This window comes from Rhagoletis pomonella, unplaced genomic scaffold (genome assembly GCF_013731165.1).
Source record: "Rhagoletis pomonella isolate Grant_MI unplaced genomic scaffold, Rhpom_1.0 Rhpom_scaffold_00010, whole genome shotgun sequence".
In the NCBI taxonomy this organism is placed as follows: domain Eukaryota; kingdom Metazoa; phylum Arthropoda; class Insecta; order Diptera; family Tephritidae; genus Rhagoletis; species Rhagoletis pomonella.
In genome coordinates, this window is record NW_023458564.1 from 19,210,254 (window position 1) to 19,237,638 (window position 27,385).

At 32.2% G+C, this 27,385-nt stretch overlaps 1 protein-coding gene across 1 annotated transcript in view; it reads right to left on the minus strand.

The window, feature by feature from the left end:
* Positions 1–1,388: 1,388 nt before the first annotated feature.
* LOC118746535 overlaps positions 1,389–27,385 on the minus strand; it is a 45,432-nt gene continuing 19,435 nt past the window's right edge. Inside the window, exons 2-5 of the mRNA XM_036480380.1 lie at positions 20,865–20,917; positions 15,916–16,037; positions 1,641–1,738; positions 1,389–1,560 (exon numbers count right to left, since the gene is read on the minus strand). Coding sequence (XP_036336273.1) covers positions 1,389–1,560; positions 1,641–1,738; positions 15,916–16,037; positions 20,865–20,901 — 429 coding nt within the window. The 5' untranslated portion in view covers positions 20,902–20,917. The remainder of the gene's footprint in view (positions 1,561–1,640; positions 1,739–15,915; positions 16,038–20,864; positions 20,918–27,385) is intronic.

The window sequence follows — 27,385 nt, forward strand, 5'->3', positions numbered from 1 at the left end:
TTTTATACCACATACATATGTACATAGTTATGTATATATAATAGGGTGGTCCAAAACTACATACATATGTACATGTGAAAAAGTAAAGTCGGAATTTTTATGCTCTCACCCCCTAGAATTGTTCTATATCGAAAAAATTGACCCATATTTTTTATTTTGAAAAGCAAAAAATTATATTTAGAGGTCCTTCAAAGCGCTCAAAGTTTTCCATATATTTTATATGGGGAAAAAACAACTTTGCTTAGAAATGGTATAGAAGTCCTGAAAATAAATATTTTTCGATCGGAAAACTCATTTTCTCTTCAGGAGATTCCAAATAATAATACCCAATTGTTTATTTAACCATTTCTTTATAGTAATTATATCTTTCTTATAGGTCCGCCAAAAATCCCATAAAAAGTCTTATACATTAAAAAATGCTTAAATAAACAATTGGGTATTTTTATTGGAAGTCTCTTGAAGAGAACCAGAGTTTTTCGATCGAAAAATATTGGTTATCAAGAATTCTATATTATTTCTACGAAAGTGGTTTATCCCATATAAAATACATGAAAAACTTTGAGCGCATGGGCGACCTTTAAATATCTTTTGATTTCAAAATAAAAAATAAGGGTATATTTTTTTCGGTTTAGAACAATCCTAGTGGGTGAGAGCTTTAAAATTCCGACTTTGCTATTTTTTTGGACCACCCTAATGTTTACACATACAAATGTTTCAGTACAGTTTATTAGAGCTTAGTAGTAGCGGTTTAGTTTGTTCATTTGACAAACCAGATAGACTGACTGCTGGTAGAAAGTACGAAGTGATATGCTGATAACACAGTTCGGTAAATTCAGCTTTTTAAATAAAAGTACGTGCATATATCAATAGAAAGAAAAGTATTAAGAGAGTTTTTAACAATCTTCTCTTGAAATTCGCATCCTTCTATATCCTGGAAAATTTTCCTTGTGAAATGATGCAGAAATATTTAATTTAATCATAAATCTCTTTGCTATAAACTCTTCTTCTTAATATGTTGGTTAAAACCTTCAAACGCAGATTTATTTCTATTGCACACAATTTCTACACATGCATATGTGCGCACATGGGTACGAGCTTGCAATTTTACTAAATACATACATACCTACATATGTCGAAAGAAACGAAATGAGATTTGCTCATTATCTCCTTAAATTAACTAGTAGTTATAAAAAGCGATTGTTAAAATATTTTGGATTAATTGGCAAACGAAAATGTATGTATGTCCATATACTTTACTATTTCTACACCGACTTATCTGTTAGAGAGTATAGGTAAGTTTATTGTTGTATAATTCATAGTACATATTAATGGGTCAAGGTCATTTCTGGCCTTATGTTTATTCGGCCTTATTAAGCACTTATGTGTAATCATACGAGTATATTGTATACTGTAAGTTCACTTAAAGTTGCGAGAAACGTATTTACCTGACATTTATGTTCAATGGAAGCATAGAAGCCATCATGCAGACCATCACATTTGAAGTGAATGTCGTCCTCAGGCGGTACAGTTGAGAAAAATGGGTAGCTCGAAAGGTTATAACTGTAGATATCCGATAAGCACCGATATGTGTAAATTTATGAACAAATATTTTTTTAATGGTAAGGATATTTAAAACTTACCCTCTCAGCTCGCGTGGAAGGTTTGGATCCCAGATGTAGTCGATTTGTGGGATGCCAGTCAACTTGGGATTTTTCGTTGTGCCCGATGAGATATCCGACTGAAATTGGAGGTAAATGTACAACAACTTTTAATAGACTTAATAAACACAAGTGCCGGTCACTAACCGATTAAACAAACAACAAGAAAAATTCAAAAGATTGTTTGATCAGCAATTGCCACTTGCTGTTAACAAAAGACTTAAGACACAAACTCGGAATAATAATGCATTTGTAGGCATGTTCACGTCATGCGTATTATTGCAAAATCAGACAAATGTTGGTTATATAATTACACACAAAACGAAACGATTTGAGTTTTTCGTTCTGTCAAATGCAAAATAAACCGCAAATTAGCATTTAAACCTGTTTTGGGTTTTACTCAAAACTGCTATTGCTTTAATACATATATAAATATGTATCTACATTAGGGTGCTTTTTTCGACTATTTATTTTTTTTTCCTCCTACCTCGAAATTTTGTGGAAAATACCTAAAAACGCTCCCTGAAAGTTTGAACCCGTAATGTTAGCATTGAGTACACGTCCAAGGCGTGCAAAGATTTCCCATATAAAATACAAGTAAACTTTGATTGTTTTTCTTCAGAACTCTATAGCTCAGAGGAATTTTATGGTATAATCATGGCTAATGATGGGTTTTCTTCAAAATTGAATGTTCTACAAAAGTGTCCATTGCGGCGTAACTCAAACTCCTACCAGCGAGTTTATACGGGTCAATAAACCCATTATTTTCATGAAATTCCCGTTTGTTTGCCACTATCTCGTAAACAACAAGAACTACAGAGAAATTGCGAATCACAAAGTTTTAGGTCATTCAATTTCCTACAAAAAATTGCTAGAACACCAAATCGCTAATATCGATATTTTTTGAGGTAAACCTATATCGAAAGAAAAAACTATTCTAAGTCATTTATTTAAAATTTTATTGCGCAAAGAAATAAAAGCAAAATTTTGTGAAAACTAGGGATGTGCCGGGTATCCGGTAGATATCCGGAATCCGGCTTAATCGGCCTTTTTTCTGTTATCCGACTTCAATTATAAAATATTCTATTTCCAGATTTCGATTATAGAAGATTCTATTTAACAACCCAGTTCGGATTTTTTTACATTTTTATAATAAAATTTAATAGTATCTAAATATTTATACATATATTTTTCATTATGAAAAGAAGAATTTCCGCATTACCGGGCAAGAACCCATTTCTATTTTAAACATAAATGCTACCCGATGCACTAAACACTCTTCATTGCCAAAGTAAACAAATTTGGAAATTCTTTGCGACTATAATAATTATAGAATAGGTGCTTACACATTTGTTAGTGCTTGGCCGGGCTTCTCCTCTGATTTGTGGCGTGCGCATTGATGTTGTCAAACAAGGGGAGGGACCTACAATTTTACGCCGGCTCCAAACGGCGATTGTATTTTTATGAGAAGCTGTTTTAATGGCAAAAATACACTCGGAGGTTTGCCATTGCCTGCCTAGGGGCGACCGTTATTAGGAAAACACTTTTTTGTTTTTTTTTTATGTTGGGTTGAACCGGGCTTGAACCCGGGCCTGCGGAATGTTGGCGCGCACTGCTAACCCCTTCACTACAGCGGCCATCTGACGAAGTCCAGAGGTTCATAAGGCAACCTCTGGAGCCGTCAACATATCGACAGGCCCTGAGCGGCATTCACAGGGAGTCAGTCTCAAGTTACGTAGACTCCAGACCTGTGAACTCCGTTCTTCGTCTGCCTCGGGAGACTCGGACCGCAATAGTCCAATATCGCTCTGGCTACTGCAGTAGGTTGAACTCATATCCGAGCAGATTAGATGCAATGTGCCAAATAAGTGCGGGGAGACACCCCACGACTCGAAAAATCTTTTCGCATGCCCGGAAAGCCCACACAGCTAACGCCTTTGTCCCTATGGACAGACCCTATAGAGACTGTATTGCATATTCCGTTAGTGGAGCTTGACGACAACGACTGAGATACTAGCAGATCTAGGCGGGGTTGTTGTAGCCGCTACAACAATTTCAACAACAACTGAGGCTGTCTAAGATTCCATCAAATTAAAGGTTATTCTTGTCTGGGTATAAGGGAGCTGTAAATATTTCTTCATTTCTCCATCGTTTGGCTATCCACATCACTAGAAAAACTGGAATTAGTATCAGAGCCATTGACGATTTCCTCAAAGCATTGCAGAATATCCTGTCTACCTCTTCAATAAAAGATTTCACTAGAATTCGACGTTTTCCATATGATTCAGCAGGTTTCTCTATGCTAACTGATTTATATTTTCGAATTATTTAGTTCACCATCTACCCAGTTTTTAGATTTGTTGATGTCAGAAAAGAAAACGAGTTTTGAAACGTATGTCAGAAAATATTGCAACAATGGAGCCTTACGGGGCGATTCGGGAAGCAAAAAGATATGTAACCATGCACATTACTTCGATTTTCATCACATTTAAAAAAAAAAACAATCACGCGTTTTTTTTTAGCGGTGTTCATTGTTGTTTATCTTTTGTCTTTGACGTTTCTCCTCTATTTACCAAAAATAATCGATATCCGGGTTGCAGACAGAGAAGTTATTTTTTTTAATAAGGGATTACATCATAATTTGGATTTCAGATGAGAAATTTTGTATTCTTAATTACGTATTACATAGTTCAGCTCGAAAAAGCAGATAATCTAGCTAAACAAACAAACCTAATATAACAATATTGTGAAATTTATTAATGGTAGCAGTCTACCGGATATCCGATCGGACATCCGAATCCGGCTCTTACTTTTTACAGGATATTCGGAATCCGGTTATCCGGCACATCCATAGTGAAAACAATAGAAAAAAGTTGGTTAGCGGTAAACTAATTATTGACTGACACAGAAGAGGATGTGGGAATTAAGAAAATATTTTTTATGTTACAAGAGCTACTTGAGTTTTTCATTAGTCTCGCTTTTTTGCATTTGAGTTGCGCGCAGACGAATAGACGTTTTTCGACCGCGAACACACAAGTGAGGTTATACTCAAATGTCATCTTAACCACAGGCAAACCAATTACGTTCCGTTGTTCGTAGTTAACTTCTCAATGCATTTAAATGGGTTGATACATTTTTGTAACTCGAGTTATTGCCAAAATTTTGACACCATATTTGGGTTCGTATGCTGTAGAGGGTTAATACACTTTTCGAGAACGTAAACACTGGAACATTTCTCACTTGAAATTAAGTTTTAAACTGCGCTTGCTTAAATGAATAAAACAGTATGTCACATCTCATACGTTGCATTTATTTTGCTGTTTTTTTTTAGACAAAAGCTATCTGCTGCTAATAAATTTAAAGTAACTTTGGTCTGTAAGTATTGTTATTGTATTTAAAATATAATCGGCCAATCCGAATTAATGTCTAAAATTGGAGCCGTCCTTTTCGAATTATTCTAAAAACGGGTTTCGAAAAAAGTGAATAATCAATCATCCTAAAGCTGCCTTTACACGGGTCAACTTGAAATGTAAGTGTTTTGACCGGTCGATTTCATATGTACATAAGTGGCCTAACCCAAAAAATTTTTGTTTGTACTTACCTACTTAAAATAGTCTCTAATGTGATAAATTTTAAAATAAAGGTAGTTTATTCCTTAATTTGATGAACCGTTCAGTAGATCTGTAAAAATTTATCACATATGAGACTATCACCCGTATGCTGTAATCCGAATATTCATAGTTCCGAATTCGTAGTTCCGTTCCGAAAAATCGAAAATTGGTATGCTGTAATCCGATCGTAACTATCAACGGCACTGCCAGCTAAATGCGCGAAACTTGAAGTTCTTAGGGCCAATTTCAAATGTATATTTAAATGGCACTTAAGTTCAATTGTGGATTGTTGTTTAAATGCCATTTAACTTTCGTTGGGTTTCAGATCAACTTTGTCTAAATATGCCAAACAATTGGCTGCACTGCTGCTTGTTTCTTGAAATTGTTGTTGCATTTGCTCGTTTGTTTATATTTTGTACTGAACAGCTGGTTGTTTGGTACAAACACAGGGTTGAATATCTCATATTTAAATAGCCAATATTGGCCATTTAAGTGCAGATTAAATGTATGATCTGAAAATGAATAGTGGAAGTTAATCAACAATCTCTACTTAAATAGGCCATCTGAAATTGGGCCTTAGTCAGCTACTTTGACAAAAACAAAACAAAATAAATATAATCGCAAGTGAACAGTGAAATTGGAAAAATGTTTTTTGTCGTTATTTGAAAAGAATTTCGGAGCACTTTTGTCTCAGGAGAAAGAACAAGCTGCAGCTAACAGTTGCATTAATATACAAAGGATATTGCTAGTAGTTCTGATCCATTTAGCTTGTGAAAAATTTCCGTATCAACAAAGACGCATTTAAAAGCGTTTTAATAATTATGGAGGAAAAGCTTGGGCGATGTGTAAAATCATTATCGGTACCAACGGTATCAAAGCTACCAACATGCTGTTGGGGAAAGATTTTGATGTGGGGTAGGCGCAATCCACGTTCTCAAAAACATTGACAAAAAGTATAAACATTTTGCAAAGCCTCGAGCAATGTCCGGCCTTTAGCTCATGCATTCCACCATTTTTTCGCATTGCGTCCGATTTGTTGTGATCTTCGGCCTGATATATTGGAAATATTTAATAATAATCAATATTTTTGCGTTTACGCACTTTATTTTTTGATATTTTAAAACAATTTCTTTCGCTCCGACACTAGTTGCTCCACGTACGAAATTTCCGACGTCGGATTCAGGCATACCAACATCACGAATTTCGAAGATGGCCTCTGAATTTCGAAATTACGATACGACAACGCGGATTTCAGCATACCAATTTTACGATTCGTAGCAAAATCGAATCTACGACGGATTACAGCATAGGTGTGTATATTAAGTAGGCCTCTCATGGCCTCATATGTACATATATGTATTTCGAAATATCATGTTTATGTTTAGTTTTAGTCAAAATTCAAAATTTAGTGTACTACATTCAAAAAGCGTACACTATCCATTCACGGATTAAATGAACACGGTAGGCTCCAAAATTGCACACGATTAAGCCTAGTTACTGAAAAGATAACATATAAAACTATAAATTCGGCACATACATATCGTCGTATAAAGTACAAAATCGCTGATCCATGAAATGCAAAACCTCGTATGTGAGGTTGCCAAAATTTTATAGGAGACAGTAATGGCGTTTTCTAAAAAAAATTTGCCTTTTCATTGGCCTCTCCTTAGTATTTATGCGAACAGGGCACTGAGTAGGCAACATTTTTCGGTAGAAAAGAAAACGCCATAAAACTTGTCTTATTTCAAAACAGTTCTCTCTTTTATCCCAAATTATCTCTTCTTCTTATATCTAAGTATCGATATTTTAGTATGAATGACTAAGGGCTTGATGCCAGAAGCGATCGGTGAGCAAATATCGTTTTTGGCACAAATGCCAGTTACGAGGTTTTGCAGAACCACGATCCGCGGTTTTGTACTTTAAGCGGCGATATTTATTTATTATACTTGCATTGGATTTCTTACGAAGAAAGAATCAACTTTAAAAGAAAAAATTTAAAAACTTTCGCCGCATGAGTAAGGAACTGGGCGTCGAAATTCATATTTGTGCACGGACTTAAAAGGAGAATGAAGAAATCGGAACACGATACGAAAATTTAGGAAAAGAAAATCAGAAATATGAAAGCAAACCATACACCAAGCTGCACTTAAAAATTCTCTGTACAAATGCAACTAAGTTAAGTACATATGTATGTACGAGCTTCTGTGCTATTGTATGTTTTATATCGTCACCTGAAATGCAAAATAACGTAGCATTATCGTCACTGATATGCAAAAAGCCATAACTTATAAAAAATTTAAAATTCACTTTTTGATTGCTATGATGGATTTGATCAAATTACAACTCCCCACAACGTTTTATGAAAAAAAAAATAGTCACGACTTTTTTCATTTCAGTGGCGATGTTGTTACGTCATTTTGCATTTCAGGTGACGATATGTGGAATAAAATATTTCCGTAAAGTAGGAAAGTGTTTGCTCATACATATATATTGTCAACAAACTGCTCACACAATGTTAGGTACTAATTTATGTATGTATGTAATTATTAGACTGCGACTTCGGGCGTTAAAACATGAGCATTCGAGTAACCAAGACCGTTGGATTTATTTAGTCCGATCCGATGATCTCTAGCTGTGCCCAGCGTATGTACTTAGGATGTTAATTTTTTCGATTTTTGCGATCCCGGGATTTTCGGGACATCGTTCATACAATCCGGTGATCCAGGGATTAGTCCCGGGATTTAGATATTCATTATTTACAAACAACTTAACATAAAAAAATTGCATCAATATATTTAGTTTGAGAAGCTGTCCTAACATATAATAAATAATAAATACGATGGGGGCGATGGATTTCGGTTAAATTATATTACCTCAAACGAGAAATTTGAAAACATATTAAATTTTTTTTTAATCTTCAATCTAATCCGTTTTTTAGGCTTGCAAAAGATTTTTTATAGAACAAGAAAGCATGTAACTCTTAAATTAAAAATTACAACAATGGGTATGCAAATACTATGAATTTACAGACCTTGTCATAACTTTACGGCATTTACATTTTGACAAGATTTGACCATTTGTCTTAATATAATTAAATTTTCATTATTTGTTTATAAAAATATAGTATAATCTTTAACAAAAACCATATAAATCCAAGCTTGAATCTCTGTGCAACGTTTTGGAAAATCAACAAACTTTCGTAAAAATTTCGAACTTTTTAATTCGATTTTAAATATTATTTTGAGTAAGCAGTTTTTCAATTTTACTGCAAGGTTAAGGTAACTGATTTTTGGCATTATTTTTTTGTTGACTATGTTAGCTATTTTATTCCATACAAAATATTTTCGACGATTTTTTTTTGTTATATTTATGTAGAAAATGAGCAACACCTTCGCTGAAAAAAATTCCCAAAAATCAGTGGTAGGGTAAATTGGGCTACAAAACGGCACAAAGATTGAAACTTGGATTTATATGGTTTCTGTTAAAAATATGCTATACCGTAAAAAAACAATAATTAAAATTAAAAAATTTTAAAATAAATGGTGAAATCTTGCCAATATGTGAGTGTCGTAAAGTTGTGATAAGAACTATATGTATACATGTCGAATCAAACCTTTTGATACATCTCTTTGTCTATTTCTGCGGTGAATTTTTCACATTCAACTGTGTAACCAGAAATTCGTAGGGGGATTACAGCAAAATGCGTAGAAAAAGCCCTTGCCGCGTTAGTTACCGTTATCGCTAAGGAATTATACTATTTGGACATTGTCCTTCCTCGGAGAGCGGATAGATAGAATTTTCGGGCTAATTATCGTGCATCTAGCGCCGAAGATTATTATCGAAAGGTAATATTTATACCGCTATTGCATAATATTTAGCTCGATCTTCGAGAAAGATGAGTTGAACTATTACTTCCATACATATAAAATTAGGGAATATAATACGCTACAAAAGAACGCTATCAGTTTGGAAGGAGAGTATAAAGTGTGGTCAGAACAATGAACAAAGGAGGTAAGCGAAAAGCCATACCTAAAATCAGCAGCAGAAGTTCTGGGTATATGGGACGACGAATATGCTTTTACGTTGATTAACAAACTTACACTTCTAGCTAGTAACTCTACTTCAGAAAGAAGTTACCCTTCGCCGGTTAAAAACATGCCTCCATAGTACCATGAACGAAAAAAGACTGATAGGTCTAGCACTTTTACACATACACTTAGGGCCAGTTTTTCAGTGCACGGTCGTGGTTTAAACTTAAGCTGGGATCCCACGATTGCCGCAATACATCAATTATTGCCTCATTTTATGCCCCAATCGTGTGATTTCACAATACATTGACTCATGCGGCAATAGAGGCCGATATTGTGCTTACTGTGCCCAATCAAATACGGCCCGTGTGCGGCAATCGTGTGATAGCTGGATTGGCAATCATGGGGCAATGAAAATTTCAATATTGCGGCAATATTTATTGTATTCTTGTGCGGCAATTTAAGTGAACAATACACATCAATATTTAGGCTGTTTATTAATAATTTACTTTTTTGCTTCCTTATGTGTCCAAAAATCACTGAAATTAATATCCTTGTTTTCGGAAGCAACATAACTTTTAATTTAATTTGTAGTGAAATTATAATTTTTCTTGAAGTCCGATAACGGAATCTTTGCCGCGATATATACCACCACAAGCAAAACTCATACGAGAAGAATACGAAAGGTATTTTATGTCACCAAATGGCGGACTGCCATGAGAGTATAAATTTATTTAAAAAAAAAACTTAAAACTTCAATACAGCCCACGACAAAGCAGTAGAACCTCAACATTTTGACCAGTCTTGACTATTTTTCTTCTACTTATTTAATCTTCATTATTTTCGTATAAAAGTATAGCTCATTGTCTAACAAAAACTGCATAAATCCAAATTGCAAGCTTTATACAAAAATTATAAAAATTTCTTAAACATTTGAACACAATCCCACGGTTTATAATTTGGATTTCTAGAAAAAAATGGTTATTTAGTTTTGTAGCTCATTAAAATTTAGTACAATAAGGTGGAGGTTTGAAGTTGCTAAAAGATTCTGTTGATTTTTATAATTTTTTTAGCCGACGGTATTATGCACTTTCTTCTCTGTAAATTACTTTGTAAACTGCAAAACAAAATTTTTTCTAGAAACCTAAATTAAAAACCATTGAATTGTGATCAAAATTTTAAGAAATGTTTATAATTTTTGTATAAAGTTTGGAATTTGGACTTATGTGGTTTTTACTAGACAATGAGCTATGGTTTTATAGGAAAAAATTAACATTAAACAACAGAAGAAAAAAGTCAAGACTGATCAAAATGTTAAGGTGCTATCTTTTGTTGCGAGCTGTACATATAATTATAAAATTTAATTCCAAACATAAATTATGTAAATTCGCAGCTTTCATTTAAACAAACATAACTCTTTTGTACCAATTTTACTTGTAATGAATAAAAAAACCTCTACGTAACAAAATTAAAAAGAAAACTGTTGCAACTTGAACTCCACATAGCACGTTGCAGTTATCGTCGAAAAATAAAAAAACTATACAATCAAACATCTAAATAAATGCGTGAGTTTTCGTTGGGCACAAGTTTTTGCTTCTTTGCTTTCAAACAACAACAAATTTGCACAAAATGAGCCCGCAATATACAAAGCAGATGCAATTGATTAATTTTTTTTTATTAAGAATACGCCATTTTTACACAACAGAGAAAAAAACAGAATTTAGAGGTCAGCGCAACACTTTATGGTCACAATTGCCGCATGCTCGAACAATCGTGTGATAAGTTTGGGGCAATTATTGTCACTATATTGCTTTTCGCCAACTTACGGCAATGAGAATTGTATAAAAAGAGGCAACCGTGTCACTGTACAGAATTTCATTGGGACAATTTTTTTATTGTGCTCCAATACAGCACAATAAAAATTGTTCCAGATTGGTCCATTTGCGGCAATCGTGGGATCTCAGCTTTAGTTTAAACGCCCGAGCTGGCTGCTTTAAACTGAGATTAGCCAATCAAATGTCAGTCAGCTGTTCATTTTAAATTCAGTTTACCTAATCTAAGTTCAAACTGCCACTGAAATTGGCCCTTAGATATAGAAATTGACAATGAACGGGTAATACAAAGATTCCCAAAAGGAAAGCGCAAAATTGAGTTTGCAATTTAAATTATCATAATCAAAATTCTGAATAAGTTGTTAAGTTACTTAATTACATCCCTCATTTGACAAACATTATAAGTAAAAAATAAGTAAATACACAAATAAATACTGCTTTAATAAATACAAAACATAACTTTTTATCTTGTGCTTTTTTACAAAATAGTATAATTGTTTTATTACATGGGACTCTGCAAATGCGCTAAATTCACAACATGAAACCTACTTACATAAAGTAAAATTATATCACACACGGACTTCATAAAAATTACTAGAACCTCTATTTGTGTGAAAAATAAATGAGGGCTCAAGTAGGTTGTCTTGTAGGTAATATAGCTTCGATTGGTCACTCCGCTATGAATAAGTTAGATGCCTGTAATTTAACGTTATCCGACAAGTCCATCCCAATCGCCCCTCCCCAAACAAAATCCTGTATCCGCCACTGTCAACATATGCATTGTGTGGCTGAATGAAGTTCATAATACTAGTGGCAGAAATAAAAGAAACGCCTTATTTCAACCAGTTTAGTCTATATTTCTTTTCTTTATTTAATATTTACATTTTTGTATAAAAGTCTACCTCATTTTATATATCATTAACTGCATTTAAATGCGCATTACAAAATTTGTACACAAATTATAAAAATGCAGAATAACTTGCCAAAATTTCAAACTTTTTACTCAGCATTTTTAGAAAAATTTTAGGTACTCAGTTTTATAGCCCATTAAATTAAAGTAGGGTAAAATGAAGTTTCATGCAATTATAAAATATCGTTGATTTTTGGGAATTTTTTCCATATAAACAAATTGCTGAACAAACTTTGTATGGAAAAAAGCGTGACACCTCCAGCAAAAAAATTATAAAAAATCAACTTTACTCTTAGTCACTTGAAACTTGCACTTTATCCTCCTGTAATTTAATGGGCTATACTTATAAAATTGCGTACCTAAAATTTTTCTAAAAATTCTGAGTAAAAGATTGAAACAGTTGAAACAAAAAATTTCCAAACAAACCAAGCAATCAATATACTCACCACACTATGGGCCAAATACAGTAAAACTGCGTTTTTAGTTTTAGATTTTTTTTTACTACAACTTTATAAATTCAAAGATACCATAAAGTCTAAAAAATAATTTAAAAAATTCAGTGCAACGTAGAATAAAAATGGGTACCAAATGAAAGAGAAAATTCTGTAGGATTTAAAAAAAAAATTTCGGGTTCACAAGGACGAACAGGTATTGAAATGCCTTTTTAATCAATTTTATTTTTTTAAGCTAATAAAGTTAGAAGGACTATATTCGAGGACGTGGTCGAGTTTATATCAGTCCTTAACATATAATGTTTTCAAAATAAATACTGCAAAATTTGAAGGATATTCAAGGATACAATTTTTAAGGACATCTTCAATACCTTATGAACCAAAAAATTTAATCTGTTCTTTCTCAACAGAATTTTCTCTTTAATTTGATACCCATACTGTTTTCCTGAGTACACTGCACTAAATTTTTTAAACCATTTTCTAAATTACTCATATTATTCAATTTTCAAAGTCCTTTTAAAAATCCTGACGTCAGACTCCCATGGCTTCGCGAATATATTGAGTTTTTGTATGTAAAATTGCCTGTCGCACGGTGTTACGTGTATTTATAATTAGCTAGACATACATATACATATACAAAAAATATTAAATATGAAACAAAAGAAATACATATAGCGAAAACTGGTCAACATAAACATTCTATTATTGCCACCATTGCAAATTACAAATCCCGAAAATCCTGCGATTCTTAGCAAATAATCCCGGGATTTTCGGGACTTAAAAAGTCCGGGATCCCTGGATTAACATCCCTAATATGTACCAATTGAAATAAGACATATTTTTCTTATCTTTTTTTGTTTTCTTCTTGTAAATACCAAAAAAAGTTAAATCTAATTGTTGAGTATTATATTGTGTTCTTGTCTAGATAAGGTATCAAGAGGAGGAGTGCAATAAGGCCCGTGGTAATAACGCCCATGGACTTTATTTGCCAAAAAAAGAGAAATAAAGCCCATGGACACGATAACATTCCGGACACGATAACATTCCGGACACGATAACCTTCCGCCGAAAGCTCTTTATTTAACAAGAGATCTCATATCAGTCTTCTTGGCGACGGTTTTTAATATGATCAGAATTCCATAGAGGTTTTGAGAAAGTCATATATGTTTAACCAGTACACATGCTAGAATCCGAAAAGGTGATGTATCCTTATCAATTTGGGTTTAAAAAGGGTTGTGGCACTGAAGAAGCGGTGGTCAACGTTGTCAATATTGGTTGTTATGGGTTTGACAAATGATATTCTGGTGCAGCTGGAATATTTTACGACTTTAGCAAAGCTTTTGATCTGGTTGATCATAGTATTTTATTGCAAAAACTTGAAATGTTAGGTATAATGGGATAGAGAACATAGATTGATAACCGACTAGATACCTCTCGAGCTTTAAACAATATGTGGAATTAAATGTATCAAAAAGTAACTTAAGAACTATTACCTATGGTGTGCCGGAGGGTTGTGTCTTGGGGCCGTTATTATTTAAGTTATACATTAATGACATTAAAAATCTTGATTTAAATGGCCGTGTTGTAATGTTTGTGGATGATATAAGCTTGTTTTATCCTTACAAACACCCTGCAGTCCTAAAGGTTCAGATTGAACAAGATGCCATAGTGATTTCTAAGTTCTCGCGTTTACATAAATTGGTCATAAATGCAAAGAAAACAAAGTTTATTCGGTTTCGACCCCTTATAAAAAGTCAACCGAATCAAAGCGTATATGTCGAAGGTGACGAGATCAAAGCAGTTGACTTAGTTAAATATTTAGGAGTACGTCTTTCCCGGAATTTATCTTGGGGTGTCCATATTGATTCGATGAAATCAAAAATATGTCGCGCTATTGAGATTCTTTATAGATTTAAGAATAAGCTAACAAAGAAGTTAAATTGTCCTTTTACCAATCACTCGTTCATAGTCATTTAACTTATCTTCCGATAGTGTAAGCCCATAAAGTAACCAATGAACTTAGGTCCCTGCAGTCATGTCAAAACACTGCACTAAAGCTGGTTTTCAACCTATCAAGAAGGCATTCCATGTTAAGTGTTTTCGAAGAGTATACTAAGTCAATGCTATCAGTCTTTGGCTTATATAGAAAGCAGATATTTAAATGGTATTGGTTATCATGTTTTGAAATTTTATAGGAACCAATCAATGTTTGAAACCCGAAATAGCGAACTGCTTAGAGTAGCTAGATGTCGGCTAGAGGTATCGAAGCAAAGAATAGAATACGCCGGACCTAACCAATTTAATAAATCACCTAATGCCATTAAAACGATGGAACGTGTATCGCTTTTTAAAACCGAATTAAAAATTAAATTTTTTATGTAATTTTTTCTCCCTAAACTCCTTGTATGATCAGTTGTCAGATATACTCTTTGTAGCAATTTGGTGCAGGGAAAATTAATAAATATGTACTTTGATTTGATATTTGTTGTGTATTTCTTGTAAAATTAATTACTTTGGAAATAAATTAATAATTTTTACCTTAAAAAAAAAATCGATTATCCTTAAAAATTCTAACTAGGCCAAAAATCATCCTCCACTAAAATTGTTGACCGGAAAATCTTACCACTTATGTTTAATAACTTAAAATAGGCCTAAGTTCATCTGAAGTACTATGTTATTAAGTGCTTTCTTTTTAATCCTTTCTGAATCATTATATCTTTTTTTCTAATGCCATTCAAGACAATTTCACAACAGGTACGGTGGTTTCTACAACTGCGTTAATCTAAGTTAAACAAATGTTAATACATATATCGCAGTTCTATAGAAATTTTCTCAGATTAACATTTTCTAACAAGATAAATAGATTTCTAAATCCTTTATAGTCTGCTGTAGACTTGTACAAGATTCTACAAAATCGTAGTGATAGGGACACAAACACGAGTAATGGGGCAGATAACTTATCAGTTTTACATGTTGCAAAAACTTTCATTGAATTCTAGGCAAATATATAGTCAAAATCTTAAGAGATAAAGATTTCAAAGGATATTTTACAAATGTTAGTTTCGCTTTATTTCAATAGGATAGTTATCAAAATTTAACAGCACCTATAATGCTCAATTCGCAATTGTTCACGCAAATACTTTCGTAATTATGTCTTATTATTTACTGCTAAAATGAAATGAGAATAGTTATCAAGTCAATAAAAAAATTCAAATAAAAAGAAAACCACTGGCCACGTTACACTTATTTATTATGTAAAATATTAAACACAAAATGCTTGGACATGATGAGGATTAGTATCAGAGGCAGATGTACAATATTTGAAAGAAAGAAGAAAATCGGGCTGGTTTTCTTTTCTGTGGAATCGACCATATATTAATTTTATTATACACTAATATTTTAATTAAATATTGAAAGTACGTACATTTGTCTCACTGCTGGGCGCTTCCGTTGTTGTGTTAGTTGTTGTTGTCGACGATGTTGTGGCAATTGAAACTTTTTTGAACGGCGCCACTGCTACTGTATTTGTGACCAGCATAAACAGAGCTGTAAATAATGAGTTCAATCAAAAGAGTTATAAAAAATCTAGTTTAATTAAATCCAAATATATAACATAAATTATCCTAAAATGTTTTAATATATAAATAAATTAAAATAGGTTTTGAAGTTGTGTATCCAATTTCAAATCATATGTTTCTTGTTTGAAATAGTAGTAATCTTACAATTCTGCCTCCCATTATAATAAAGTGCTCAGGTTCGATTAATGGTTTTTTCTCAAGTCTTACGTAAAGTTTCCAACATTTAATTAAAAAACAAAAACTTAATTGACTTTAGAAGCTTTAACGTTGCATTAAAAAATAAAAGGCTTCGGTTTAAAAATTTAGTCTACTCTTAAGAGATACAGCTGGCAGAAATCGTTATACATTTTTTACACAATGGAGTTAAGATATGTGAGATGGTCCTCGATGCTTTGAAGTCACAAATTGGTCAAATACCATGACAGTTTAGAATACTTATAATTGTTATGCTGGCACACAAATATTTTGAAAGAACTACTTTATTTGTCCAGGCTGCTGGCAATTATTTTCTAGAGCATAACAAAATTGAAAAATTCATTTTTCCTAAACTATGTGTATAATAGATATCAGAATAAAAGATTGCGTCCTTATAGATAAATAATTACATTTTCTCATATAAGAACAACAAGGTCAAATTGAAGTACATACATTGAAATTTTTTAATAAAATAATTTTTGTCTGTGCTATTATAAAAAGACATACGAATATGGTCAATCTTCTTCTTCTCTACTTAATTAGCGAATAGGGGATTTTGGCCGAGTCCAATAAACACGCCATTCTCGATTCATCGATTCTCTTCCTAGCCATTAGAACATTGAACAAGTGCTTAACCTATACAGTGTTTTTATTTAGTAGTCAAAGTTCAAAAGGGGCGTATTATATTTCAGAAAAAGTAATTTGTTATGCCTTTTCTCCCGTGAGGCTGTTGGCGAAATTATAGGTACCATCTCAGGCCCCTGAAAAATTCTTTGGATGTGGCCCTCCCAGTAAAAATCGTTATGTTGTAATTTAATTTTAACCCTAGAGTACTAACTAACTAACTAACTGGCTAAGAGTATCGAAATTATGGTTTTATTTCCAATCGCAAAGTGAAATAAAGCCATTATGGTCTTATTGCGTATGGTGTTATTGCACCCCACCATATTGGATACAATAGCAGTAGCTTTGCGTCTATTACAGGTTGCATTCAACGCGTTTTGCGATTCTTTAAATAAAACCTTATTTAAACCCATAGTGCAATCTAGTGATAAAAGTGACATATTACGACATATGGTGTGAAAAGCCATACACCCTTCGAAGGCACGTAGCTCGCTATTTGTAGACACTTTCGAAAATACGTTGTCAATTCTAGTAGTTGATGCTCTTTCCGTATGGCTCTTTTTGTGTTTCTGCGAATTGATATGAGCTATAATATCATTTACATCTTTATTAGCAATGCGATATTTGACGAACACAAAGTGCAAGATGCTTCCCAATCGAAATCTCCCTTTTCCATAAACGGATATTTTTGTTTGAGCACGTTACTAAAAACGCATTTGCGCTTGGGCATCGTTGTAAATGTACACATCTTAACACATAAATATACATTACTTATTACACATTTGTGATGTATTAAGTGAACATTTTCCCGAAATTGTATATCCTACGGCCGCGATTAGGGATTTTAACCCTCACTAAATATAATTCTCCTTTCTGTGTTGCCGAAGAAAAAGAAAGGAACTTCCCCTTCTTTTGTCGAAAGTACTTATATAACATTTCTTGTGCATAATTTGGGTGTTTTCAAGTTGCAATACAAAAAGTATATGCTAGAAAGAAGTAAGGTGACTGCACCGATTTTTCTCTATCTTATTTATTTATATCAACTTGACAAGATTGTTGTGCGGATTTTTAACTCCGGAATATTGCAATAAAATATACAATTTCGCGAATATGTTCACTTAATACATCACAAGTTACTATAAGTAATTAATACGTGTTAAGTTGTATTCATTTACTCCATTTATTTGCGTGAAATTCATAAAAACAAAATGCGAAAAGTACAAGTGTTTTTTGAAAATAACTTTTAAATTAATTAAACATGTTAATTTCCGCCGGCGTTAAAACGCGTCCTTTCATACCCCTCCTGACTTTTCCGGTGAATTTTGGGCTGGTTCCGCTAAAGTGCACTAACAACGGGTTTCAGCAGCAATTTAAATGGAAAAGGATTTTTTTTATTTTTTGTCAATTCCCATATAAAATTAAAAAAATTAAATCATATTTCACATAAATTGCTTTCGTGAAATTGGCTTATACCTTTAAATGCTTTTTAATTTTAAATTTCTAATTCAAAAACAAAAAAAACTCAATGCGTGTAGTCCCTACGCGCGGAAGAAGTGAAACTCAATAGAGGAAATTCCAGAAAGAAGGAAATGTGCGATATGCATACTCATGCACATATTTTCTAATATAGAAAATACATATTTATTTTAATATTTTTTTTTTTAATTTTTTTTTTTTTATAACCAACTACTAAGTTTAATTTTTATTTGTGGCTGAGAAAACATTCTACAATACTAACTAGGGGATTGTGGTAACTAAAGTAAGATATGAAATGGTTTGTTTCAATATTATAAATATTTCCTCCTTTAGTTGTTGGATCATTTCTACCATTAACAATTTTCAATGAAAATTTTCTCAATTCATCAGATTCAGTTATAGCAGACCTGTTAAATAATCACTAATATTCATATGATCAAATACCGACAATACCACCTTTCTAATGATTCTAATTCATTAATTTTAATTACATCATTATTTCATCATTTTTGACATTTTTAAATTACACTACTATATTATTATTTGATTAATTTCTATTATCAATCAGCAAGCCAAACTATAGACAAAAATTAAGAATACATATTTAATAAATGCTTGAATTATTAATTTATTTTATTCTTACCCAAATCTCAAATTCTAAACATTAATTATTACTTTTATAAAATTTAAAAAATTTAAAAATTTTTAATGTATTTAATTTATTTTAATGAAAACTTTCATTTTTATTTTCGTTCACTCAAAAATTAACTGAAGTATTCATTTTATTTTTAACTAAAATGTTTTCTTTTGCATATTGAATATTATTATTAAAGATAAAAATATAGTAATTATTGTACCTGAAATCTTTTACTTTTAATAACACTTAATGAAAAATGCATTTAAATTTATGTTCGAAAGTTTGAAATATTTATGTATTTATTTTTGCTTTAAATTAATACTCAAAAAATTTAACACTAATTATTGGCAAATCGAAGGCTGCTAAATAAAAATGTGTAATATTTAAAGTGTACTTAATCAAACGTTTTTTATTGCATATTCATGAATTAATTTTATTTTTTGACTCCCAAAGTATTGGTTTTAGTCCATAATTGGACTAGTATTTTTCTGTCTATTTTGAATTAGTATGAGACTAGTATATTTCTGACCCGAAATCTGACAATTGCCATCTCGTAGGACATCCCCATGTTAAAAATACTAGTTGATTGCATAGAAAAAAGGTAGTTGGCTGACTAATTGGGCATGCGGTTCATACTAGTGAGGTAGTTTACAACTAGTACATTTGACTACAGGGAACTTTTATGAATATGAGTGAAAATTAAATATCTGAAAACAGTTACACATACCATGAAATAAAACTTTTTTAAATGTACGATAAAATGATTGTAAAAATGACATATTTATCAATACAGGCAAAAAATGTATTACTATTTTTAAATTGCATACATCTCAAATAATAATGTAATGATAAGGTACTTTTGAAAGCAATGATTAATAAAGAAACCTTAAACAAAAATATACAAAAGCAGATTCTGTAAATATGCTTATTCTACTCCATTAAGAAATGGGGAATGGCGCTTTTTTGCTATTTTTCGCAAATTTACTTGAAATTTGTTAGGGGGTACCAGTCAAACGGACCCCAGAATCGGATTCAGCGGGTCGAAATACATGTTGCTAGGTGGGTCTAGTTAGAAGCAAACACCACTTTTTTGCGCCGTTGTTGTTATTATTGCACTTAAAATGTGTACGTAAGAGCAGCAAAGCATTCAAAGCATGGTCTTCTAATCTTGACCTGAACTTGTTACATGCAAAACCTGCTGATGAAAAATATCTTTCGGCCTTAACATTTTTAGGCGGAATTGTTAAAAGGTAGTCATAATGACCCCCATCTTCTCCATTACAAAATATTTGAACTTTTACTTACCAGAACGGCGGATAAATTATAAGTTTTTCGAATTGAGGAAGTTTGAGTAGATTGATTAAAAAAAATTTTGTAACTTTTCCTTAAAACTTTCTGTTTCGTTTACATAAGCGACTCTATGAGTACATTCATTTAAATCTTCCACAAAAAAAGACTAAGGTTGCATTTATAAAAGTACAGTTTCAAGCCTTTTGTTAATTGTTGGCAAAAAGGCATTTTACAAAGACCATACATCAAATTCATAAACCAGTTCTTAATTTTAATTTGAAATTTAAAATTTTTCGGAATTCCGGGATTTGCTTGCATTAATCGGGACCTCAAAAAACCGAGATCCCTTGTATGGACTTATGTAAGTATTTCATTATGTTAGTGAGAATTATAAAAAAGGTAGTGAACATTTTCTCAAAAACAGTATGCAGTGTACAATGTACAATGTACAATGTATACACCCATGGAAATAATCAAAACCAAACTTTATGATGAGAAACTTTTCATCAGATAATTATAAATTATAATTACAAAAGTAGAACACAAAGATTACAAATTAGTATTGATACTTACACGCCGTTATGAGCTGCCATCGCCTGGCTTTTTTCATGTCTGTAGTTTGATGTCTGAAAAGAATAAAAGATAGTTAGTTAACCTTAATAATTTAAATAATAACACAGGCCAACAAAAATGGAGGAAAAAATTGATGCGGCAACTGCCAAAACTGTTTTTGATAGACTTTCTTTGTGCTGATAACGAATCCGTAAGTTTAAAGTTTCCATGAGCTCCAGATTTTATGAAAAACGAAGTGAAAATGTCAAAAATCGCGTTTTTTGCAATATTTGAGAAGCCCTAGTTAAGAAACAAAAGATGACGGAACATTCCACTTGGGCTAAGATTAAAGTTAGAATTCTCGACTACTATCCCTGAATATAACATCCCTGCAAATTGGCCTGGAAATAATCTAAATTCGATTCCGTCGTCGAACAAAAGAAAATCATCATTCCATGTTACATGTATATAAAACTTGATATCTCTAAAAATTTAATAAATGGTTTTAAAACACGATACAACATTTACCTACTTAAAATAATGGCTTCATTCAATAACTTTTCCATTAAGTACTTAAAGCGAGAGCGTAAAAGAAAAATAGAGAATAAAATTTAGAGGAAGAGAAAATTATCAAAAAAAGTTATTGAACGCAAAACTAGTAAAAACTTGCAACTTACGCAATTTTGATACTTTCAGACAGTTAAGTTTTGGCGCGCAATTATCATTTTAATTGGGAATAGTAAAATTTGCCTTGAAAAGCTTCTAAGAAGTGGAAGTGTTTTCTGATTTGTTCAAGTAAATCTGTATTTACGCATTAATGTCTTCAAAAACTTTTCCTGCAGATTCACCGTTTGTACCTTTGAATTCGTCAGAAGTGTATACAGCAAATAAGTTAAACAGTAGTAGTTTACGATTTTGGTTGAAAATACACATATGTATGTATGTATGTATGTATGTACATTAGACTGCATCACTCCCCATCCAAAAAAATTCGGTACAATTTTTCCATTGGAATTATAAAATCTATTATATTTTAAGACATTCACCAAAATATTTCGGAAAAATATTAAGATTTAAGTGAGCTGGACCGACTTGAAAATACCTCCAAAAATGTAGTTTTTTATGAATAAAAAGAGTTTCTTAAAGATTTTTTTTTTTAGAAAATCCTCTCAAATGACAAAACGGTGTAAGCTTAAAATATTTGCATAAAAATATTAAAAAAAAAAAAATTTAAAAAAAAAATTTGAACGGAATCGTAATGATGAGATTTTTGATGCTGTTTTTTTTTAACTTTTTCAAAGATTGGTATAGGAAAATCTTGAATAACTGAACCTAAACTCTTCCGATTTAGACTTAAGAGGTGTCATTGGAAAGGTATTTTCTTCCCTTTTTATTTCTTTGCTAATAAACTCATTCAAAGGATGGAAAAGAAATGTAGAATGAACGAACGTCATTCAAAGTTGAATTAAGATGTGTTGATATTTGAAAAAACAAGATGGGACACTAATGTCGTTTTTTTGGCCAGAAATAAAAACAGTGTGAAAATACCTTTCTACTGAGATTCCATAAGTCTAAATCAGAACATTTTTGGCCCAGTTATTCAAGTTTTTCGTAAACCAATCTTTGAAAAAAGTAAAAAAACAGCATCAAAAATCTCATTCTTACGATTCCGTTGAAAAGGTTTCCAAATATTTGTATGCAGATTCTTTAAGCTTAATCTAATTTGTCATCTGAGGGGACTTTTTACAAAAAGTTCTTTAAGAAACTATTTTTATTCATAAAAAACTCCATTTTTGGAGGTATTTTCAAATCGGTCCAGCTCACTTAAATTTTAATATTTTTCCGAAATATTTTGGTGGACGTCTTAAAACATAATAAATTTTGTAATTACGGCGGAAAAACCGCAACTTTTTTTGGTGATGCAGTCTAATGTACCTACATAGATACACACACATCGAGCCCTAATCGTCAAAAAGTTGGAGCGACATTTTTTCAAGATTTCAATTTTGATGCAGTAATGCATCTGGACGCTCTAGGAACATTTCTGCATCAAAAAGAAAATTTTGAAGAACTGTCGCTAATATCTTATTTGCTATGTACATAAATAAATTCAAAATTAGCATGGCTCACTTAATTTCAAAAGTTTTTCTTTTGTTTTGAAAATTAAAAAATAAAAATTAAATTGAGCGAAAACAAAAAGCAAAGCCAAATAAAAGTAAAAGAATCAACATTGCACTGCGTCAAAATGAAAATAAGGAAGCACAAATTCGATGTGAAGCAAAACGCTCTGGGAAGACAATACCTGTAATTATTGTACCATGATCTAAAGAAAATATGAAATTTGACAACAAAATTTATCGACAAATTTTGACACAACTATCTTCCTCGATGATATTATGGGCCAAAGCTTACAAATAGCCGCTTTAGTAGTGGATGTACACGCCTGAAGGCCTGTTCTGATCTAAATCAATCAAAAGACCATTTTTTAGTCCCATTTGACAATTTGTTTTCACTCATTTGAATTTGACTTAGTGAAAATAAGCCTTAAAATTAACCGAAAATAAGTAAGAAAGTCTAAGTTCGGGCGGAGACGAACATTAAATACCCGGCGCAAGTATTAAATATATGTTTTCCACCTTTCCGAAAGCTACCGCTACATGATAAGCGGGTGTATAAATTTTAAGTAAACTAGCATCCTTAAATTTCGAAATATTGAAATTTAAAGCATTTCTGAAATTTACCGTTGTATGAAAAGCGGCCGTAATTTTAGTCCGATTTCAAAAATTTTCAACGGTTTGCTTTTATGTGGCAAGCACAATAACCATACCGAGTTTGGTACAAATTGCTGGAACGGTTAACGAGAATTGTTGCAACCATCAATTTTGAATAAATTAGCTGTAATATTTACTGATTTATCGAGGATTTCGTATTTCTCGAAATTACCGTTATATGGGATGTGGGCGTAGTTATTGTCCGATTTTTAAAATTTTTGGCCCTTTGGTATGCTGTACTAGGGTCAAAGACTGTGCCAAGTTTGGAAGAAATTGGTGCAGCGGTTACCAAGATATACACATGTAACTATAAGTGGGCGTGGCTACGCCCATTTTCCAAAAATTTGTAATATTCTTATTTTTCGTCTAAAAGCTATTCTAAATGTCAATTTTGAGTGAATTATCTTCAGTAGTTACTAAAATATCGCAGCTTTCGTATTTCTGAAAATTACCGTTATATGGGAGGTAGGCGTGGTTATTGTCCGATTTCGCCTATTTTCAATACCATCCGTCCTACGCCCAAAAGAAGTGAATGTACCAAGTTTCGTTAAGATATCTCAAGTTTTACTCGAGTTATCGTGTGCACAGACGGACGGACGGACGGACGGACAGACAGTCACCGCTTAATCGATTTCTCTTTTCATTCTGATCATTTATGTATACATTTGTCTATATCTATCTCGATTCGTTTTGCCTGTTACAAACAACCGTTATGTGAACAAAGTTATAATACCCTTGTGCACAAGTGCGCTCGGGTATAAAAGTTATGATTTTGAGGATAGCTAGGTAAAGTGGTAATTTGCATTTGGCTGCTCTTAATGAATGTAAAATGTTTAAGATAATACATAATATGAGTTTTTTAATTTCTTCCTTTTAACAATTTTTCTTTAGAATTGTTTATTCTTCAAAATGAAAGCGAAGCTCCTCCCGTGCCTACAAGTAAATATATTAGCACGGCAAAAGAAAAGAAAAAAAAAATACATCTAATCAAAAGATGATTGTACCTAAAATCTAGTGACTGTACCTAATGTACCTTTCAGTCATCAAACGTTGGAAAAAGGTACAATTATTCATCACTGGCCTGTACATAAATTTGGATAACTTAACAAGAAATGCACTCGTATTTTAAATTTCATTTGTGAGTATAATTTCTAAAAGTAATAACAAAATCTATTGACAACGAGTTCCATTCAATGTCCTCTTCAATATTAAAGAACAAATCGTATATTTGCATTTATTGATTACATTTAAGAATTCGTTTGTTTTGATAAAAAAAAAGCACAATATTTTGCGGCAATGTCGTGTCAATGATCCAAAAATGGTATTTAAATTACAATGGTGACGCCAGTAGCGGGGCCTTAATACATAACTATCTTCACGTTTTCGCCATTTTCGTTTCTTCTTCGCTGTGTGACAATTCTTTTAATGCTTGTTTTCTTGCTTTGGCTATTTATAATTCGAGCCACGTCCTCGCCATTACAAAGCAAGACTTTATGTTGCCGTTCATACGAGTGCTATCCAAATACATATGTACATTAGACTGCATCGATCCCCATAGAAAAAAAAATCGGTACCGTTTTTCCATTATAAAATCTATTATATTGTATGGTGAAGCCAAAATATTTTAGAAAAATATTAAGATTTACGTGAGCTGGACCGATTTAAAAATACCTCCAAAAATTTAGTTTTTTATAAGTATTTTTAAAAAAAAATCTCCACAGACAAAACAGTTTGGGCTTAAAAAAATTTGCACGTAAATATTAAAAAAAAAAAGTTATGGAATTCTAAATATTCAGATTTTTGATGTTGTTTTTGCACTTTTTTCAAAGATTGGTTTAAGAAAAACATTAATAACTCAGCCAAAACTTTACCGTTTTGGACTTAACTCTGGGGTATTACTGGAGAGGTATTTTCTCACCTTTTTTATTCCTTTGCAAATAAACTTATTCAAAGTATGAAAGAGAAAGGTAAGATGATTGACCGTCATTCAAAGTTGAATTAAGATGTGTTGATATTTGTGAAAAACAAAATTTGGACGTGAATGAGTTTTAAAAAGTGAGAAAATACCTTACAACTGATACCACATAAGTTTAAATCTGTAAAGTTTTGGCCAAGTTACTCAAATTTTTCTTAAACCAATATTTGAAAAAAGTAAAAAAGACAGCATCAATAACACAGGCCAACAAAAATGGGAAAACAATTTGGTGAAGCAAATGGTAAAACTGCTTTTGATATACTCTTTTGTGCTGATTACAAATCCGTAAGTATAAATTTTTAATCAGCTCCAAACTTTGAGAAAATGAGCTCAAAGTGTCAAAAACCCAGGTTTTTTGCAATATTTTGGAAGCTCTAGCAAAGAAACAAAAGGTGATAGAACCTTCCACTTAGGCTGAAATAAAAGCCAAAACTCTGGACTACTATCTGTGAAAATACCGTCGCTGCACCTTGATCTGATGGTCGCTTATAGTCATTTATTGAACGGCAAAAACTGATTTTGGCGAAGTTTGAGTACCTACCGCAATAAAGCAAAAGGTGAAAGAACCTGCCATTTAGGCGTAAATTAAGGCTTGAATTTCGACTACAATCCCAAAAAATACCATCCCTGCACCTTGACCCTAAGGCTATTTATAGTCATTTATTAAACAAGAGCTTAATATTGCAGTATTTTGTTATTGTTTAATAAATGACTATAAGTGACCATCGGGTCAGGGTATAAAGGGCTTGCTTTAATTTAAGCCTTAGCGGATGGTTGTATAAACCTTCGTTTTGCTAGAGCTTTTTAGCTTAAATAGTAACTTTTTTTGGTGATGCAGTCTGATATACATACATACGTGCGAGCAGGTAAGGTACAAGTGCGTAGGGTGTGTCTGTAGCGATAAGTAGGTGCAGCCCAGGGAAACCAACTCGTGGGGAATTTCAGTTTGCGTGGGGAATCGGGGAATTGACCGTTTTTTGTGGGGGAATTTCAGCTCGTTCAATTTAACAAAGTGCCAAATGACTACAAATTACCGTTGATTTTTTAGAATTTTCTCGGCATTTGCTTTCATATAGCAAATGCCCATAATTTATTTTTATATGGAATAAAACAGCGCAACAACTTAGGAAAAAATCCCAAAACGGAAATTCTTAGTCATTTGAAACTTGCACTTTTTTATTCTAAAATTGAGTGCGCTACAAAATTGCATACTCAAAATATTTAAGAAACTCCAATTAAAAAGCTCGAAATTTTTACGAAAGTATGTTGAATTTTTCTCAACTTGGTTTTTGTTAAAGAAGAAACTTCTTTTTTTTTATAAAAAAATAACTCAAATTAAATAACAAAAAAATAATAATAATTTTTTATTTATCTATGTACATAAATATTTTTTATTCTTTATTTGTTAACTACCTTTATAAATGTTTGGTTTGGTTTATCAATACATAGGTTAATTACGTTTAAAAATAAAAAAAGAAAGACCAGTAATATATCAAAATACATAATTTTTATTTTTTATTTTTTATTTTTTATTTTTTTTGTAAGTAAGGAGATATCGATGGGTGGGGAATTTTACGAAAATTCGCGCAAAATCGGGGAATTCTCAAAAATGAGTTGGCTATCCTGGTGCAGCCGCTCAAGAGCAGGTGCAAGCGCTGTGGCTCAAGTTAATACTTGCGGGTAGTGCTTTCAGACACGCGAATTTAGGATTATACATAGCTGTTACTGTTAAAATTGGTAAATAAAAGAAAATTCAAGTTTTATAGATGCTTTTTGTTTTTGGTTCAAAGACTAAT